Source organism: Nematolebias whitei, chromosome 9 (assembly GCF_014905685.2).
Source record: "Nematolebias whitei isolate Nwh7 chromosome 9, NemWhi1, whole genome shotgun sequence".
Lineage (NCBI taxonomy): Eukaryota > Metazoa > Chordata > Actinopteri > Cyprinodontiformes > Rivulidae > Nematolebias > Nematolebias whitei.
In genome coordinates, this window is record NC_056506.1 from 32,920,919 (window position 1) to 32,939,788 (window position 18,870).

At 40.7% G+C, this 18,870-nt stretch overlaps 1 protein-coding gene across 2 annotated transcripts in view; it reads left to right on the forward strand.

The window, feature by feature from the left end:
* The first annotated feature begins 9,846 nt into the window (after positions 1–9,846).
* Positions 9,847–18,870, forward strand: part of LOC119415132 (fibroblast growth factor 12) — a 39,465-nt gene continuing 30,441 nt past the window's right edge. The window contains exon 1 of one of the 2 annotated variants that reach the window (XM_037682277.1): positions 9,847–9,907. In XM_037682277.1, the coding sequence (XP_037538205.1) occupies positions 9,856–9,907 (52 nt within the window). In that variant the 5' untranslated portion in view covers positions 9,847–9,855. Of the gene's footprint in view, positions 9,908–18,525; positions 18,795–18,870 lie in introns of those variants that run through there. The other variant, XM_037682278.1, reaches the window with a different exon arrangement.

Genomic DNA, 18,870 nt, shown 5'->3' on the forward strand with positions numbered 1-18,870 from the left:
TTTGTCTGAACCGTCAGCACAGCTGTAGCTGTTTCTGCGTGTTCAGCTTGCGATGACTGGTCATCGTTTGTGTGTGTGATTACCCCCCTTTCATCCGATGAGGGGTTGTTTGAGGCAACAACAGCAACGTCTTGGTGTGTCTCACCGACATCTGTAGTGTTGTCATTCGCGTCCAGAGATGCTGTAGTGAGTACCTCACTGCATAGTGCTTTTGGTCGGCTTCCCTTGTCAGTGTGTTTCAAATCTTCTAACATTTCACGCAATTTTTCTGTCTCTTCCGAGTTCAGAGGTGGAGGGCCTTTTTTCTGGGATTTTTGTGATTTTTTCGCCTCTGGACGTTTCGTCCGAGGTGGGGGGCGGCTAGGTACGTCTTTTTGGGGTTCCTCTCGGTTCCCATTTTTTTGCGTCCTCCGCTGGTCCCATTTACGATAATCACGTTCGTCCTCTGGAGGAGGAGCCTTTTTATCCCAGCGTGCACCTTCATGATGCGGTTTGTTAGTCTGAAAATACTGCCTTTTTTCTCCCTTTTTAGGAGGGGGTGGCGATGCACGCCTTCCTTCTAATTCTAGGGAGTGGGGTTTAACCTTTACACCAGGAAACACTTCTATGGGCGTCTTGGCATGACAACGTGCCTCAAACACGTTCACAGCGCACTGTTTAATCTCACTGATGGATTTTTCTCTGTAATTTGCCATCATTTGCACTGACGTTTGAATGTCAGGATGGAGATTTTTGCTGAAAACAAATTTAAAACCTTCTTCTTCCTCCATTCCGGTTTCATTTCTGCTACCAAAATAAGCTTGGAAGATTCTTTTGTAATAAACTTTTAGATGTTCATTCTTGCCCTGCGTGACCTTGTCTGCGGCTGGATACCCAGTAGGTCCTGCGCAGGTGTCGTACTCTTTGATCAGAGCTTCACACAGAAGTTTGTAATCCTTTCTCGTTGCATCTGGCAGACGCTCGATGAAGGTAAACACATCTCTGTCCGAAGTGAGTCGTATCAGACTGATTTTATCTTCTACCGTTGCGTTTGGATAAGCTCTCAATCTGAAATCCAGATCTCTGAGGTACGCTTTCGTTCCAGCGGAGCCCAACGGTTCAGGGATGAAACGTTGTACATATTTTGAGATTTTTTGCAAGTCATCCATTGATGGAGAAGATATCAATGGTCTCACATGCGTGATCAGTTGTGGGGGTGTTACTCTGCCCGTTTGTGTAGGTGATTGGATGGGTCTAAAAGCACCATGTGAGTAAAGAGGTCGTTGAGTGATTGGTGTATTACCCCGATCCTGTTCAGGGTCTGGTTTTGATTCCAGGTCACCTTGCCCAACATTTTTACCTTTTTCTATTGCTGCTATTAGTTTCGCCTCACATTTTTTTAAATGTTCCTGGGATGTACAGTAGTCACCTTCTAAACGCATATGTAGCTTTTGTAGATTTTGTTTATCTATTTTGCATTGTTCCAGCTCAGTTTTTGCAAGCTGCAACTGTTGTTGTAGCACATCGTTATCTTCACACGTGGCTTTGTACTGACGGTCTATTTCTTTAATCTTTTCATAAGATTTTGCTTCTAGTGACGCCTGCATTTCTGAGAGATTCCTCTCATGTGTTTTAGACATCCAGTCAAGGCGTTCCGACCGTTCATCCAATTCAGCTTTTAGAAGCAGGGAGATTTTTGCTAACCGTTCAAGGCTGAGCTTTTTACTCTCTGTATTTAATGTTCCTGCGGCCAAACTTTTCAGCTCTTCCTGTCTTTGAGCTTCATCAAGTTGTTGTAATTGCTCTAATTGTGTACCAATCAGTGGAGTTGTTAAAATATTTAAGGCCCCAAAAATGATATCATCATTTGTTGGTTTTGAAAAGTCGTCTTCTTCTTCTTTGCTTGTCATTTTTCTTCTATTTAAAGATTAAACAGGAGAATTTAATGTTTTAGGTTTTTCAAAATAAATAAAATCAGCAAAGTCTCTTTGTCTGATGTATTTACTTTTATTTAGTGATTTTTCAATTAAACGTGCACTATCCTTTTAGCAAATGAGTAAACTTTTCCCAACTTTGTGAAAATCTGTAACTGTTTCTATTTTTAAAAAGTTAATGTTTATTTTTGTACCTTAGTTTTAAGGAATTACCAGTGAAATAAAACTGTTTTGGTGAATGCTCGTTTGCATAAATACCTTATAACTTTTAAAATGCAAGATAACAGTAATTTTCAGCTTTAAGGAACGTTTATTAACTCGAAAAATGCCTTTTGGAAAAATTAAAACGTTTAATTTCACTATTTAGACCTAAAAAGCGAGTGAAACCTGTCTTCTCAAGGTTGTCCAGAAGATGTCAGCCTTACCTTACTAATCTTAACTCAGACACTGTTTGTGTTATCCACTAGGGGAGCTATAACTTCCTGTGGCGTTCGGTTGACATCCTGTTGTTAGCCGCTTAGCTTGAAGTTAGCTTCGGCTAAACTCGGTCAAAATCAACATTTCTGAACGGATTTTTTACACAAAAGTGGCACAATTTCAACAAACACGACTTCTTAGCCTGAACATGAGTTTTTGGAACAATATTTCAGCTTCATTTAGTGATTTTTGGCGTAGTTAAGGCCCCGGTCGTTAGCTTGTTAGCTTAAAATTAGCATCGCTAGCATTGTTTAGAAACATCGTTTTTTGACGAATTTTTAAACTCTAACGTGGCAGAATTTCAGCGAGCAGGCTTCGAAGCACTTAACAGTGTGTCAACAATCACTTTAGGGGAGCTTTTTAGCTTTAAAAAGCAGATTTTATTTCCCTATGAAAATGAATTTCATATCCGGGTCACGTGACTGAAATCACCAATGGCAACGCAGCGCAGGCTTGAGGGGAGATGACGTAGCACGTCAGTCAAACTTCTCAACCAATGAAAGCGCTCCACAACAGCGAATTCAACCAATCACGAAGCGTATTCTCCAGCTAGCAAGTTAGATTAGCGTAAAATAGTTCGTCACTTTTTCGTCTTTTAAACTGTCAAAATGCACTTTTTCTGTTAAAAATTGTAGCGAAACAACTTCTAACTGTGTTCTGAGATGGCACTCAGCTTTTAAAACGTTTATCCATCTATTCAAAATACTCGTTCAAACTGAACAGAACCCACAGCCGGGTCTTAGCAGAACCTCGTACTTTTAAACAGAATAACGTCTTCCACAGCTCATCAGCTTTTAGTTACACGTAACAGACGTACAATTTCAGCTTACACAAGACTCAATGACTCAATTTCAGCTTTTAAAACATTGCCAGCGTAACGCTTATACATGCAGCGTTTGCTTGAAAGGTGCAGCTCCAAGCGCGCAGCCCAGCCGCTGCGTAAACATTCACAGCTCATCAGCTGTTACTCTTTCAACATGCCAACATTTAAATCAATTTACACACGAATTAACAGTCATTCATGAAACGTACGAGGCCACCAGTTTGTAGTGAGTCACGTGAGATACGTGTCACTTGTTGTATGACAAATATATGAATTATATATGCATACAATATTCACGAGTTCTTCATTTTTCTGACTGTGTAATGTCGTGCATTGAATTTAAAGGAATGCGAACAAGAGACGTTATTACCTTTGACCCATCAAATGAATGGAATCATTTATTTTCAGAATCAAAGTTTAACATCAAACATTTACATTAATTTGGCAAAATATGAAAATAATAACAGACAGTTTCACAGAAAATGAACTTCAAATCACTCGGCGGTGATTTGAGGACTTTGCTTCAGACATTTCTAAAAATATCTGTACTGATTTATGAGAGAGAAGAGTTTAAGATTAAATTGAGATTTATCTTACAGAGGAAATATGTGAGGGAATTTAATCTGTTTGACCAGAAGTTGCACGCTCCGTCCGATCTCAGCTTCTCACGGTACACTTGGTCAAAATAGAACCATCTACCTGTTGATGATGAATCAGCCTTGGAGTAGTTCCTTTCTGACTCGTTTCAGCGTCTCCGTCGAGAGCTACCAAACCTTCAGAGAGTCGTGCGTGGTTAGCTCAAAACAGAATTATAATCCCCAAAAAACCTCTGGATTCTTCATTGCTCTGAAGCTTTCAGAACCGACTGCACTCTCAATCTTGGAACTCTCACGTTCTCCAGAACTCTCAATCTAACATGAACTGAGAAGTTGCCACATTTTATTTGGGTCGACTTCCTGTTCAATTTAGAGCTTTCTGATTCGTGGAAGGACCAGAAAGAGGAGTGGTTTTGACGTAAGGTGTTTATCAACAGTCGAGGTCAGAGAATGAAATTTGTTTTCACATACAGAAAAGATTATTGCAGCAACAGCAGACTTCGTGGAGTCAACTCTTGGTAATCTTCTGAAAAAGTTTAAACATGACATTTCTTCTTCAGTAAACATTTAGCTGACCGAAGCCTCAACTTTCACACACTTACGACTTGACTCATTTCAGACAGAAAATCAAGGAATGCTTATTCAGGTGATTTCTTCTTGGAATGAGGAATAAAAATCATTACTTACTGTTTATGTAAAATAAAGATGAGTAGTTCTTTTCAACCTATAAGCATTGAGTGAAACTACCACAATTGATTATTAAAACATTTGTAAAACAGTAATGATTATAGAGGATTGTCTTTTCTGCTTGATTAATTCAAGAAAGAAAGTCATCAGATGGCCCAGACTAATTCAGATCAATGAAACTAACAGTCTCTGTCCATCTGGTAGATTTGAGGTCATCTGGTTCACTACAAGACCAAACCAGTTATGTTGGTGCTAAAATGGTCTCTTTGGTACGCTCCCTCCTCCGGTGCTGGCCCTCTTCCTTGTCGACAGTCATGTCAAACTGGTTCAAAACCAATAAATTTTCAGTCAGGTCATCTGGACAGTTCCATTATGCCGTGTAAGTTAGCATGAATCATATTTCTGTTCATATTGTGTCAGTTTTTCCAGCTCTAACTGATTTAAATAAACTTTTATCAACCTTATAGCAACTATGTTGATCATTATTTTCTCACATGCTTGCAGTCTCACGTGAACGTTTAAGATAAAGTCAAACATGCACACACATAAACAATTTACTGTAACTGTTTTAAAAAAAAAGAAATAATTAAAAATCAGTTGTTTACCATTATGCTGACACGTCAGCTGTGCTGTTGGTGTGGTGGGACGTACAGTTTGAGCCCTTAACGTCAAGTGTGCACATTTTGTAGCTGGCAACAGATTTTTGCAAGCATCAATAGATGCAAATTTCCAAAAGTTGCTAGGCACACCTTTTTTAAGCCTTTTATAAAACTTTGTGATAGTTTAAGCAAACGGTTCAGTGTTGCATTAAATATTCTATGTCTCTCAGCTAATACACAATGCTTCATTTTTTGAGTATGTGCATTTGCAGAATGTAGCTTTATATATTTATTTTAAAATTTCAAATTTGTTTCAGTTTTTGGCTCAAAGCACTTTTAATAGAAAAACAATACCAACGAAGGGCATAAGAATTTATCAAGTACAAATACAAAATGAGTAAAATTCCTAACTGTATCTGTAATGAGAACCTTGTATAATGTATTATGTATTGTTAGTCACCAGATATTAAACAAAAAGGTACGTTTTATTAATACGTTTTGTAATTATGTTTTCTCCTCATTCAGAATGCCCCGCTGTGGGCAGCTTTGCTCTTTATGCTTCCAAACAACTGAGTCATCCTCACACTCAGGCTTACACTTTTACTTTTTAAACAGTTTGTTTGCATGGTGTGACACGGTAATTAAATTGAATGATACTATTTTTTCTGTTAAAGCACAGTTTACACATAGAGTACTGAGGTAAAAGAAATAAGTATGTATTGGATTAGTCAACTTTTGAGTCTGAGAAACCCTCATCTACATTTTCCACTTTGGAGTAGGCTGTTGGGGGAATATCAGTTTTGTTTGGTACTTCCTCAGACTGATGAAGCTTTCTGGATGGAGGGCAAAATGTCTCAGCACAAAAAAGGAAACTGTCCAGATGGCCTGACTGAACTTTGTTGGATTTTACACCTGGATTATTGAGCATGGACTTTGGTTTCTCATCTAGATGTTTAATTTATTAGAGTTCTACCATCACTTTAGCATGAGATAATACATTCCAATCCATATATCCATCCACTATCTTAACCAGCTTATTCCTTTCCAGATCAATGGAATGGACTGAGTTGCTTCGGCAACTTTCTCCCAGATCTTCAATGTGTGACTCATCATCTGAATTACCCTGTTGCTACAACTCTGTACATCACTCTTGTTCTTAAAATGGGCACCAGCACACTTCTCCTCCGTTCCTCAGGCATTGTATCACCCTCAAATATGTCATTGGAAATTTGAGTCAAAACACCCCTGCCATTTCTCCAAGATATTTTCCCACCTTCACTGGTATGTCATCAGGTCCCACTGCCTTCCCCTTCTTTGTTATTTTCAGAGCTTTCTGGACTTCACCCTCAATAATCTTTCCCACTTCCTGGTCCACAGTTTATACGACCTCTAGTCTTATTTCCTTTTCATTTTCTTCATTCATGAGCACCTCAAAGTACTCATCCACACTTGCCTCACTTGTTAGAATATTACCACTCCTAGCCTAACCTGCTGCACATCCTTTCCAGCCTGATCCCTCTGTCTCGCCAATCACTACAAGTCCTTCTCGCCCTCTTTAGTGTCCAGTCTCCCATACAACTCATTATGCACCTTCTGCATTACCTTTGCTACCTCCCTCTTTGCTCTATGTTGCATCTCATTATATTTATGTCTCCTCTCTTCAGTACTCTCACTGCCATAGTTCTTCTTGGCTAATCTTTTTCTCAGAATAACATCCTGCACTTCACTATTCCACCACCAAGTTTCCTTATCATCCATCTCTGTCCAGTTGACACACCGAGTACCTTCCTACCTGTCTCTTTAATTAAAGTTGCTGTAGTAGCCCAGTCATTTGGAAGTTGTTTCTTACCACCCAGAGCCTTTAAAAGCTCCTCTCTGAACTCCTCACAACATTCTTCTTCCTCAGCTTCCACCATTTGGGCTTCTTCTATGAATTTACTAGTTTTCTCTTCTTCATAACAACACCCATTCTACACACAACCATCCAATGCTGTCTGACCACACTCTCCTCTGCCACAACTTTACAGCCCCCAATCTCCCTCAGGTTTCCTCTTCTACACAGAATGTAGTTGACCTGCATACTCTTTCCTCCACTCTTATAGGTCACTCAATGTTCCTCCTTCTTTTGGAAATAAGTGTTGACTACAGCCATTTCCATTCTCTTGATAAAATCCACCACCATCTATCCTTCCTGGTTTCTGTCCTTGACACCAAATCCTCATCCCCTCTGTTTCCTTCACCAACATGTCCATTCAGGTCTGCGCCGATCACCATTCTCTCCTCCCTGGGAATACTCTCCATCACTTCATCCAGATCATTTCAAAATTCATCTTTCTACTCTACATTACATCCAACATTTGAAGCATAACCACTGACAACATTTAACATCACACTTTTACTTCTACTTTCAGACACATCACCCTATCCGACACTCTTTTCACCTCTACTACATTCTTTGCCAACTCCTCCTTCAGGACCACCCCTACTCCATTTCTATTTCTATCCACACCATGGTAAAACATTTTAAACCTTCTCCAATGCTACGAGCCTTGCTTCCCTTACACTTGGTCTCTTGGACAATAAAACATTTACCTTCCTTCTCTGCATCACGTCAGCCTGCTCTCTACATTTGCTTGTCATTGTACTCATATTTAGAGTTTCCATCCTCAGTCCCATATTCTTGACTTTCCTCTTCTCTCTCTGTCTCCTGACACATTTCCCTTCTTGTGGTTTTTGACTAACAGTAGCACAATTTCTGCCGGCACCCAGTTTGTCATCAGCACCAGTGGTGGTTGTTGTTAACCTGGGCCTCGACTAATCTGTTATGGTGTTTTTTTTAATGAACTCGCATTATAATTTTGGCAAAAAAAAAGTGTTTTACATTGGATGCCCTCCCTGACACAACCCTCCCCATTTACCTGAGCTTGGGACCAGCACAAGAGATACACTGGCTTGAACAATTTGTTTTATTATTTGTTCATCTTAAGACAGATTCACTTTATTTTGTGTTCCTCAGCTTTTACTGAAATGAACACAAATATAAACTTGTTCTGCAGATGTTTTTTCGTCAAACTGCATTGTTAATTATATAGATTCACAGTGATATTTATGTTTATAAGCTCTGAAATAAGCTCTTTTTTAAACACTTTTTTTTTCACCAACCCCCTTTGTTGGCTCTCTCTGCATGTAGTGAATGGCTCTGCAGTGGGACAGTACTGGGAGCTGAATATACAGACTTTGTTCCTCCACAGTGTCTCTCTCTCTTTGACTTCTTCTTGTTTGCATGGCTGCTGTTACTGAAGTGCTTCACTGACCTGCTCTGTTCTTTATTGCACATTATCATCAGCTGGGGCAAGTTCCTAAGGTTTTTGTTGTATCTATTTGACTAAAAGTGAGAATACTGTGTAGAAAAACAGTAAAGTGCAGCCAAATACATAATGGCTTTTAGTTAATAAAAATGTCTTTGCATTCAAATTAATTTTGTTGTTGATAATCTTTGGGAAAGCTTGCTTTATGGATCAATGTTCTTTCTTGGCAACTTATTCTGTCTTATGCTTATTTTTGTCTGTATGGCTGAATATTTTATGTTATACCTCTCTCTGGTGGTTAAATTGGCACATTGTTCTGTTTGCAGTCCTGCTTGTCATCCTGGAGCAGAATGCATTAAAATAAGTTCAATCTTGGTTTTAGATCATGACTCACAGCTGAGAAAGCAGTTTAGATTTTAGGCAATACTCAGTTCTCGTGTTTCAAGTTGATTAATAAACATGATAAATGCATCTTCATTTCTTACTGAAGTAAATATTTAATTATTGTATTTGATCCAGGGTAAATGTCAAATTTGGATTTTACAACTGCTAACTTTGAAGAAAGAAAGCTTTATATTTATTCTGTTATCACCTTGTTTGGCTAACTTTTATCTGAGCCTCATGATCCAATTTTAACTTAGTTTGAATAAAAAAAATGTTGCAACAAATTATCTTTATTGACCAGCTGCACAACACAATATATCTCTTCAAGGACAGTAAAGTGGTCGCTGCGGTGACTGATCCTGAAACTTTGTTACAGCCCACGAGGAAACATCACATCGTTGACTTTAAAGCGTCAGGCTGCAGCTGACGCAGCCGCTGCGTTTGCCGCTGCGTCCCAGTGGATTTGCGGGGAACGAGAGGAAACAAAAATCTCCGGGAGTCCAACATCTGTGCAGCCTCAACTGTCAGCTCCGCATTACCTCACTCGTGGCCGGCCTGCCACTTTACCCCTGCAGTTTAACTTTGGCGTGAATGCTCCCTTTCCTCCCTCCCTCCCTCCTTTCCTCCTCCCTTCCTCCACTGTCTCTCCCATCTCCTCTCCGTTCTTCCTGCTGCTGGTAAAAGACGCTGAGGCAGGCGGTGCACAAGTAAAAAGAGCACATTGTAACGTCCTTGCGTAACGGAAGAGGAGCGTGTGAGCCGCGGATGACCGTGTGCGAGGAGGATAAGACAGGACCGGAATAAGAGAGAAGAAGAAGAAGAAGAGAGGAGAGAGGAGGGGGTATCTCTCAAGATGCCTCGTTTTAGCGTAATTTGTCCCGCAGACTGTGTCCTTCTGGCATTTTGAGGGCTGCCGAGAGAGCCTAGAGAGAGAGAGAGAGGCTATGCTGCCTAACCCTGCCGTGTTGAGATGTATAGCGCTGTCCGGTTGTTTGGATTGAGGAAAGGCTCCCCCACCAACCCAAATCAATGAGGATTCTGAGGCCATTCCTTCAGAAAGGAGCGCATATGCTGCAGTGTTTCTGTGGACAACGATCCAAGTCGACCACTATCACCGACGGTGAGCTACAAACAGCTTCAACAGCTTGCCTCTTGCTTTCTGCATGCTGCCTCTCCTGAGTGATCAAACAAAAGGGGGTAGGGGAGGAAGAATACACTTTAGCATCTTCCGAGTCTGCAGTGTGTCCTCGCATCTGTCCCGAGTTTTGTGTGCAGGCTGCAGCCGGTCGTCGCAGATGGCTGCTGGCACAACACCGAGCTACTCCTGAGAGGACAGAGCTCCAGTGTTATCTTGCCCCGAGCTACATTTGCTCTAAGAATGCCAGTGCTACGCCTGTCAATAAATAGATTAAGCAGGGATCAAAGTCATTAAACTTCAAGGGGGGCTAGAAGCGCTCCTGGAGGGCCCCAAACAAGCAGCACCGGTTCAGCACCATGGACAGCGCCTCAGCAGACACTTCAGGGCATGGGGCTCAAACTTTTCAGAGCAGTTTAAAAATCCAGCTTGATTACCTGACCATGTTGGAATCTTGTACCTGTCTTTGTTAGATAAGAGGTGGAAGAATAATCCTGTTTCTATGTGCACACAGTTGCATTTCTCAAAAACTCAGAGTCCCTGAACTTCGTTTTGGTCTTCAACTTACATAAAAGCAGTAGATTCAGCTTATCGCTTTAATTTGTAAATAAGACACTTGGTTTGAGCAGGTTTTACATGAAACTGTAGGCTACACTTTAGTCCATATGATATAAGCAGGGATATCCATGTGCACGCACAGACCTGTGCACACCAGTTACCTGTGCTTGGCAATAAGCCTGAGATTGCTCCCATGTCCTCTAGTTATCTTCGAGGCATGTCACTGCATTGCTACAGTTTGCTCATGACATAACTGTTTTCAAAGGCATGCGAGAGACTGCCTGGTGTTTACAAAGCGAAACAGAAAGCAGATGCAACACCTTCTCCTACTTCCTCTCACGCCGTGAAGCATCTCAGCTCTCAAATTCAGGCCAGACAATTAGAAACTCCATTAAGCACAGCAGATTCCTCAGAGGTAGTTGGACCAAAAGCAGCACACACACTGGGATATTTTGGACTTGGATTATATAGTACTTTCTTGTCCTTTTCTTGCATCTCTGATGCATAACCCCCATGACCTCAGTCAAAAATTCATGAGTCAGCTCAGTAGTAAGTTTAATCTTTACTTGATTATACTTCAAAGTTAACAGATACAGTGCATACAGAAAGTATTTAGTGTTTCACTTTTCACCCACATTTTGTTATGTTTCAGCCTTATTCCAAACTGTATTCAATTAATCTCTTTCCTCAAAATTCCACACATAATGCCACATTATGACAATGTGCAAAAATATTTTTTGAGATTTTTGCAAATGTATAAAAAAATATAAAACTAAAAAATTAAACTAACATAAGTATTCACAGCCTTTTCCATGAAGCTCAAAACTGAGCTCAGATGCAAACTGTTTCCTCTGATTTTCCTTGAGATGTTTCTGCAACTTACAGGGAGTCCACCTGTGGTAAATTCAGTTGACTGGACTTGATTTGAAAGGCACACACCTGTCTAGACAAGGTCCCACAGTTGACAGTGCATGCCAAAGCACAAACACCAAGCATGAAGTCAAAGGAACCTCTGAGACAGGATTGTCTTGAGGCTCAAATCTGGGGAAGGATACAAAAAACTTTCTGCTGCTTTGAAGATGCCAATGAGCCCAGTGACTTCCATCATTCATAAATTGAAGACGTTTGGAACCACCAGGACTTTTCTTAGAACTGGCCAGCTGTTTAAACTGAGCAATGAGGGGAGAAGGGCCTTAGACAGAGAGGCGACCAAGAACCCAATAGTCACTCTGTCAGAGCTCCAATGTTCCTCTGTGGAGAGAGGATAATCTTCTGAAAGAACTACCATCTCTGCAGCAATCCACCAATCAGGCCTCTATGGTAGAGCGGCCAGACAAAAGCCACTCCTTAATAAAAGGTACACGGCAGCCCATCTGGGGTTTGTCTCAAAGCACCTGAAGGACACTCAGACCATGAGAAACAAAATTCTCTGGTCTGATAAGACAGATATTAAACTATTTAGTGTGAATGCCAGGTGACATGTTTGGAGGAAACCAGACACTGCTCATCACCAGGACAATGCCATCCCTACAGTGAAGCATGGTGGTGGCAGCATCATGCTACAGGGATGCTTTTCAGCAGGACTGGCAGACTAGTCAGGACAGAAGGGAAGATGAATGCAGCAATGTAGAGACATCCTGGATGAAAACCTGCTCCAGAGCACTCTTGGGGCAACGGTTCATTTTTTAGCAGTACAACGACCCAAAACACATGGACCAGATCTCAAAGGAGTGGCTTCAGGACCACTCTGTGAACGTCCTGGAGTAGCTAAGTCCAGACTTGAATTTGATTGAACATCTCTGGAGAAATCTGAAAATGGCTGTGAACAAACGTCTCCCAGCCAACCTGATGGAGTTTGAGAATTACTGCAAAGAAGAATGGGACAAACTGCTTAAAGATAGGTGTGCTCAGTTTGTGACATCATATTCAAAAAGACTTGAGGCTGTAATTGCTGCCATAAGTGGATCAACAAAGTATAAAGCAAAGGCTGTGAATGATATGTAAATGTGATTTCTTAGTTTTCTATTTTAATTATTTTTGCAGAAATCTCAAAAAAGCATTTACCACATTGTCATAATGGGATATTGTTGTGTAGAATTTTGAGGAAAGAAATGAATTAAATACATTTTGGAATAGGGCTGTAACATAACATGTGGAAAAGTGAAGCACTGTGAATACTTTACAGATGAACTGTACATTACCAACTCTTGCTAAATCAGGATTCTAATGTGTATATGATGCACGGTTGTCAGACTCTGTGGCTCAACATAAGAAGTGTCTGAGAAGTGAACACTTTGCAAATTGCAGAGCAAATTTCTGGGAAAACAAAGCAGGACTACAGGCAAATTAGGAGGAAGCGTCCTCAACATATACTGTCCAATGACTGATCATTTATGGGTCTAGTAAACTTTTGCCCGCAGATAATCACGATAAGCAGGTGGAGGAAAGAGTGTTTTTGTTCTTCAGTCTCAGTTGAGAGTGTTTTTATGAGTGGCTCTGTGAGGGCGCTTAAACGTTTGCACCTGCATGGTTTCCTTTACGGAGCGAGATTTACACCTGGATTTTTCTTCTTCATAGTTGATACTAACCATCTCAGGTCCCTGAAACATTTTCTGTGAATGACTCAAATAGACTTAGTTACTATATACCTTAAGAAATTAAGTTTTGGTGATCTTAACTTTGTCATGTCCTTGTTTCACTAAACTTTGTTCAAATTAAAATTGTAATATAATTTTGAACCTTTGTCTTCATCAAAATAGCTCACAGTTGACAATGAATTTAAGACGTGCATCCCCCAAAATCAATGCAAAGCAAAACAAAAACAACAACAAAGGAGGTAAATGAAAACATATACAGAAATAAAAACTATATTAAGTTCAACTTAATGTGCCAATTACACAAGATCTGATTTTTGTTTTCCAAGTCTAATCTCTTTATGACTTAAAAAAAAACTTGTTATGTGGATCAGTGCAGTAGTTTCTATGCTGACATTTTGGTTCTGTTGTACTTCTGATCAGCTGCTTGCTTGTACTGTCAGTACTGACATGAGTACAGGTTCTGGTTAGGAGGACAGAACTGTTTTGGTGAGCAGGAAAGCAGAGAAACAAATGATGAAACATTGGCCTTGGTTCACACTGCTGTACTTTATAGATAGTTAGTTTGATTTTTCAGTTTGAATAACATTAAATCTGTTTTATTTTGGGTAAAGTCTTGTCTTAAGGTCTAAAAAAGTTAAGTCTGGTCCTCTGGACATCCAAAAAACAAAACAAAGCAATACGGATGCAAGATGAAATGTTTCAACTTTTTTTTTGTTTTGTTTTTTGAATGTCCAGAGGACCAGACTTAACTTTTTAAGATTTTTCTACTTGGATTATTGAACATGCATCAGGATATCTTGTCCTAAGAGTTTGACTTGCAAGCTGGTTTGTGTTTTGTCTGCTATAAGCATGTATTTGCACATATCCTGCCTCAGTTTTTACTTCTCAAAAAGCAACATTAATGAAAATAATTTTATTTGTTTCACAGATCTTAAACTCAATGATCTAAATGTATAATTGATCTGCCAACAAAGTTAAATCAGGTCCTCTGGACAGTTTTTTTTTTAAATTAATTTTCTTTTTGTCAACAAAAACAAACCATCCAGAGGACCTGATTTAACTTTGTTGGATTTTTCTACCTGGATTATTGAGCATGTATCAGGATATAATTGATCTTATTTATATGAGCATTGTCGATAACTGAAGTGTGATGATAATCAGCATCTGAGCCTCAGAATCTCTTTTTTTCTTTCACATTTCGACTCTTCACCTCCCCCACACTTGGCAGGAGAGCAGAGCAGACATTACACTATGAAATCTCACTCCAGCTATTGTGAGTCAATAAATCTGTGAGCTATCTCAAGGACATCAAGAAGTGAGAAACTTGTGGGAAACTTTGTTTTGTTTCTCGAATCCTCCCCTGCAGTTCAAATATTCACCACAAGAGGGAAGCAGAGCCTAAGAATCAACTTCACTTCCTGGCAGAACCACAGTCTCTGAAGCTTTAGTTTATTTCATCTCATTCATTCTTCATAAATTGTTATGCTGCAGTGTTTCATGTCTTATTAAGAAGATTTGATTGTGTAAGCATCTAAATAAATTAAAACAGTGCTCTTAATCTTCTTAATTTGCATAACTTTTTTTAAATTAAAAAGGCAAACTGAGGAGCTGCATACACCAGCCTTGTCTATCAATTTTTTTTTGAATGACAATTAAAATCTGTTTATATTATCTGCAGTGAACTTTCTTGCAACAGTGTTTTATTGCTTTGCAAGTATATCTCTGCTGGAATAAAGTTAATGCTAATTGTCTCTGGTAGAATGAGAAAGCTTAGCATATCTCCCAGTAGGGAGTGCTTTATCTTTCAGTGACAAAGATTTATGTCCATGTCTGCTGCTCTCAATTATTTCAAGCCACCGTTCGTTTTTCCAGGTATTCCTCCACATTCTGCACCACAGCTCAACTTTATCTAAGCAGAAAACATCACGCTCCCAGCTGGGAATAATGAATGTTGCTTTGTTGAAACTGTTATTGGCGTTTCTTTATACTACAGTGGCAGGTTCATTCCTGACACTCACCTGCAGCTTAATATTAGAACATTACCTGATGAAGAGTTTTAGTTTAGAATCTGACTGACTCCATTTCTCTGGTTCTAACTTTTTTTGTCTTCTTTTCTCTAGCTATCTGTCTTGAAATGCACATGCATTAAAGACAATCCATTCATTATCTTTACCTGCTTCTTCCTTTCTGGGTCATGGGGGTCACTGGTGCCCATGTCCAGCAGTCACTGTGTGAGATGCATGGGACACCCTGTACAGGTCCCCAGTCCATCACTGGACAATGATAAGCCTAAACATGGCTTCTGCTCTTAACATTCAGACTTTCATTATGTCTAAAATATTACACATGTTTGCCCCATAAATAAATAAATAAATAAATAAACAAATAAATAAAATGAAATAACCACCTACATGCACAGCATATTTGTTTTGGATAGAGAATGTGAAACAAGTGTGAGAGCAAGCTGTTAGATGTTCCAAACTGATTCAATAAGTTTGCTGAACTTTTCCTTGCATGATATTTGATTTCCCCAAGGCTGCCACATCTGGAGCAATGTTAATGCTCACAAGTATGCATTGGGGAGGACTCTCAACTACTACCACACCCAATTTTAGCTCATTATCTGTGAAATTCATATTTTTATTTAAGCTAATGTGGATTTTCTGTAATGGCCATTTGACTCCAAAATGTAATCAATTGCAAAGTTCCCTTCGATGATTAATTTCAGAGCGTTTCATTCAAATCAACTCAGAGATTCACAAGATATTTTTTTGCTAACAGACAAACATATTTATGCCAATGGGCAAAACAAAGGTTTTAGTGTAAGATCCTGTGCATTGTATAAGTGCTTGGAGTATGTGCTGTGGATGACTCTCAGCTACTACCATACCACATTTTAGTTCAATATCTGTAAAATTCAATGTGTTTTGGTTGTGTTTCGTAAAACCAGTAAGCCGTGGCAGCCATCTTCAATTGGTTAACTCCTAAACTGAAGCAGTTGTAACACTTAATGATCCATTCCTGAATAAAACCCATCCTGTGGTTTATGAGATATTTTGCTAACACACAGACAGTGGCAAAGTTAAAAAAAAACCCCATCTCATTTGAGCTGTTAGCTTTCAGAGTATGCGCTGAGAATGAGTCTCAGCTACTACCACACTGGTTTTGAGCTCAATATCTAACAACTTTACTGAGTTCCCACTTTTTAGGTGTTTGCGTAGCTCGCTTAGCTGTGGCGGCCATCTTGAATACAATGGACTCCTCGGGGTTGTCAGTTGTAGATGTTCATTCATTGGTTACTTTCTGATAATTTCATTCAAATTTGTTTTGTGGTTCACAAGATATTTTGCTAACACAAGTGATAAATGAACGCACACACAAAGACACAGACATGGAAACATATTTATTTCTATAAGCATGAAATCATCTGTCACTGTCTAAATGTCTTGTTTGCCATTCATGCTTTCTGCTGAAACTGGTTGCAGGTGATCTTTTACTCCCAATACATGCATTTTTTTGTGTGTGTTTTACAAAAATAAACAAGTGGGTGCAGAAAACATATGGGAGTGAGCTACAAGGAGCAGAGGTCACAAAGGTGCAGGGCTTCAAATACTTGGGGTCCAATACAAATTGGGGCGTAAAGAGGTGAAAAACAGAGTCCAGGCAGGATGGAGAAAAGTTTCAGGAGTGATTTGTGACACATTTGTGCCACAAGTGGCTGACCAAAGAAAAAGTTTACAAGACAGTGGTGAGACCAGTTATGTTGTATGGTCTGGAGACATTGACAAAAAGACAGGAGAAAGAACTGGAAGTGGCAAAAAATGAAGATGTTGAGGTTCTCCTTACTGACAAGGATGGATAAGATTAGGAATGAGAACATCAGAGGTACAGCACAGGTTGAACAACTGGGAGATAAAGTTAGAGAGGCCAGACTGAGATGGTATGGACATGTCCAGAGGAGGGACAGTGGGTATACTGGTAGAAGGATGTTAGAAATGCAGCTGCTGGGAAAAAGACAAAGAGGATATATGGATGCAGTTAGAGACATGGAGGTAGTTGGAGTGAGGACAGAGAGAGATGGAGGAGGATGACTCGCTATGGAGACCCCCGAAGAGGGAAAAGCTGAAAGAAGAAGAAGAAGAAGAATGAAAGAAGGGCGCCTGAGTCATGTAGGCATACGTTCTTGTGAAGTTATGGTGTTCAGACTAAAGGTGATGAAGATTCTTTGTTCACTTCTGTGAAACAAACACATTTCAAAACAAATATCGTGAATTAAAAAAAAATAATAATTTCCTATCTTTTGACTCACAATCACAAAAATAGGCAGCAATATATTAATTGCTGATAATAGGTGATTAAACAAAGTAATAAAAAAATGTGCGTGAAAGTCATTTACGCACGTTCCTCCTGGCGACCGCATCCGACACTTCTTATCTATTTGTCATGGAGAGATGATGAATCCATCCCCGCACACCACCGGAGAATTCCTCATACGAACCTCAATCACGTATGATTGCGTTAAAAAGAGTTGGAGAGAGAGAGAGAGAGGGGGGGGGGGGGGGGAGGAGGAGAGGGAGGAAGAGACAGAAAGGGGGAGGCTGTGGACTCTCCTCTGTCGGGAATGTAACGCACGGACACCAGCGTTCATTCCAGGACGCGCTGGAAACAATAAAGCTCCTTTTTTGGGGGGGATTATTTATGCGGTGAGGGCGCGCGCGCGTTGCCTCAACTAATTGTTGCTTTTCAGACAACTAATTGCTCCCGCTGGCTTCAGTTCCAGCTCTGCAGCATCCTTGCAGCCTTTGCTGTCGATTCCATTTTCCCCGAGACTGCACTTAGAGGTGCCATCGACAGAACCGGAGAGAGTGTGTGTGTGTGGGTGGGGGGTGGGGGGAGCATCTAGGACCACCGCCAGCAGCAGCAGCAGCAGAGGGTGTCTTGATCCACGCGCATGATTGAAGAAATGATGTGAAACAAGAGAGGGGAAGTTTAGGACAGGCTGCTGTCTCCACCCACGCCGCGCACAGCAGCCCGTTACTCGTCTTGGGGGTGAATTGTTGAAGGGGGTCCACAGGACGGGCTGCTGTGCGGACCCTGCTGGTCAGACGCGGCGCTGCGCTCCTGGAATACCTGAAGATTTCCAATGACAACGCAGCTGCTTCACCTCACGCGCACTGTTGCATGTTTCCACGGCTGACACGGCGGCCTTGGCCGGACATCTGTGCTGGAACGAGGAAGGTCCGGAGCGCAGAGACACTCCAAGTCTGGGTCGGAGATGTCTCCTTCAGAGGATGCGTGACTTAAGGCGCGCGACTCACAAGATGTTCTTTATTCTTTGATCAGGATGACATTTAGTTAAACACAACATTAAAACCAACGCTTTTGTTGAATCTTTATTTATTTATTTATTTATTTATTTATTTTTAACTAAGAAGTCGCATCGGGACTCTGCCGAACTGGACTGTCGTTTTTTTTTTTTTTTTTTAATAATTATTTTAAATTGTATTAATTTTTCCGGGAGATGGCTGCGATCGCCAGCTCCCTGATCCGGCAGAAACGCCAGGCGAGGGAATCGAACAGTGACCGGGTCTCTACTTCCAAACGCCGCCCCAGCCCCAGCAAAGACCCCCGCTCTCTCTGTGAGAGGCATTTCCTGGGGGTGTTCAGCAAAGTCCGCTTCTGCAGCGGCAAGAAAAGACCGGTTCGGCGACGACCAGGTCAGTGAGGCAGATATTTCTCCTTCTCTCTCTCTCTCTCTTTTGCACCCCCCCCCCCCCCCCCCCCCCCCCCCCC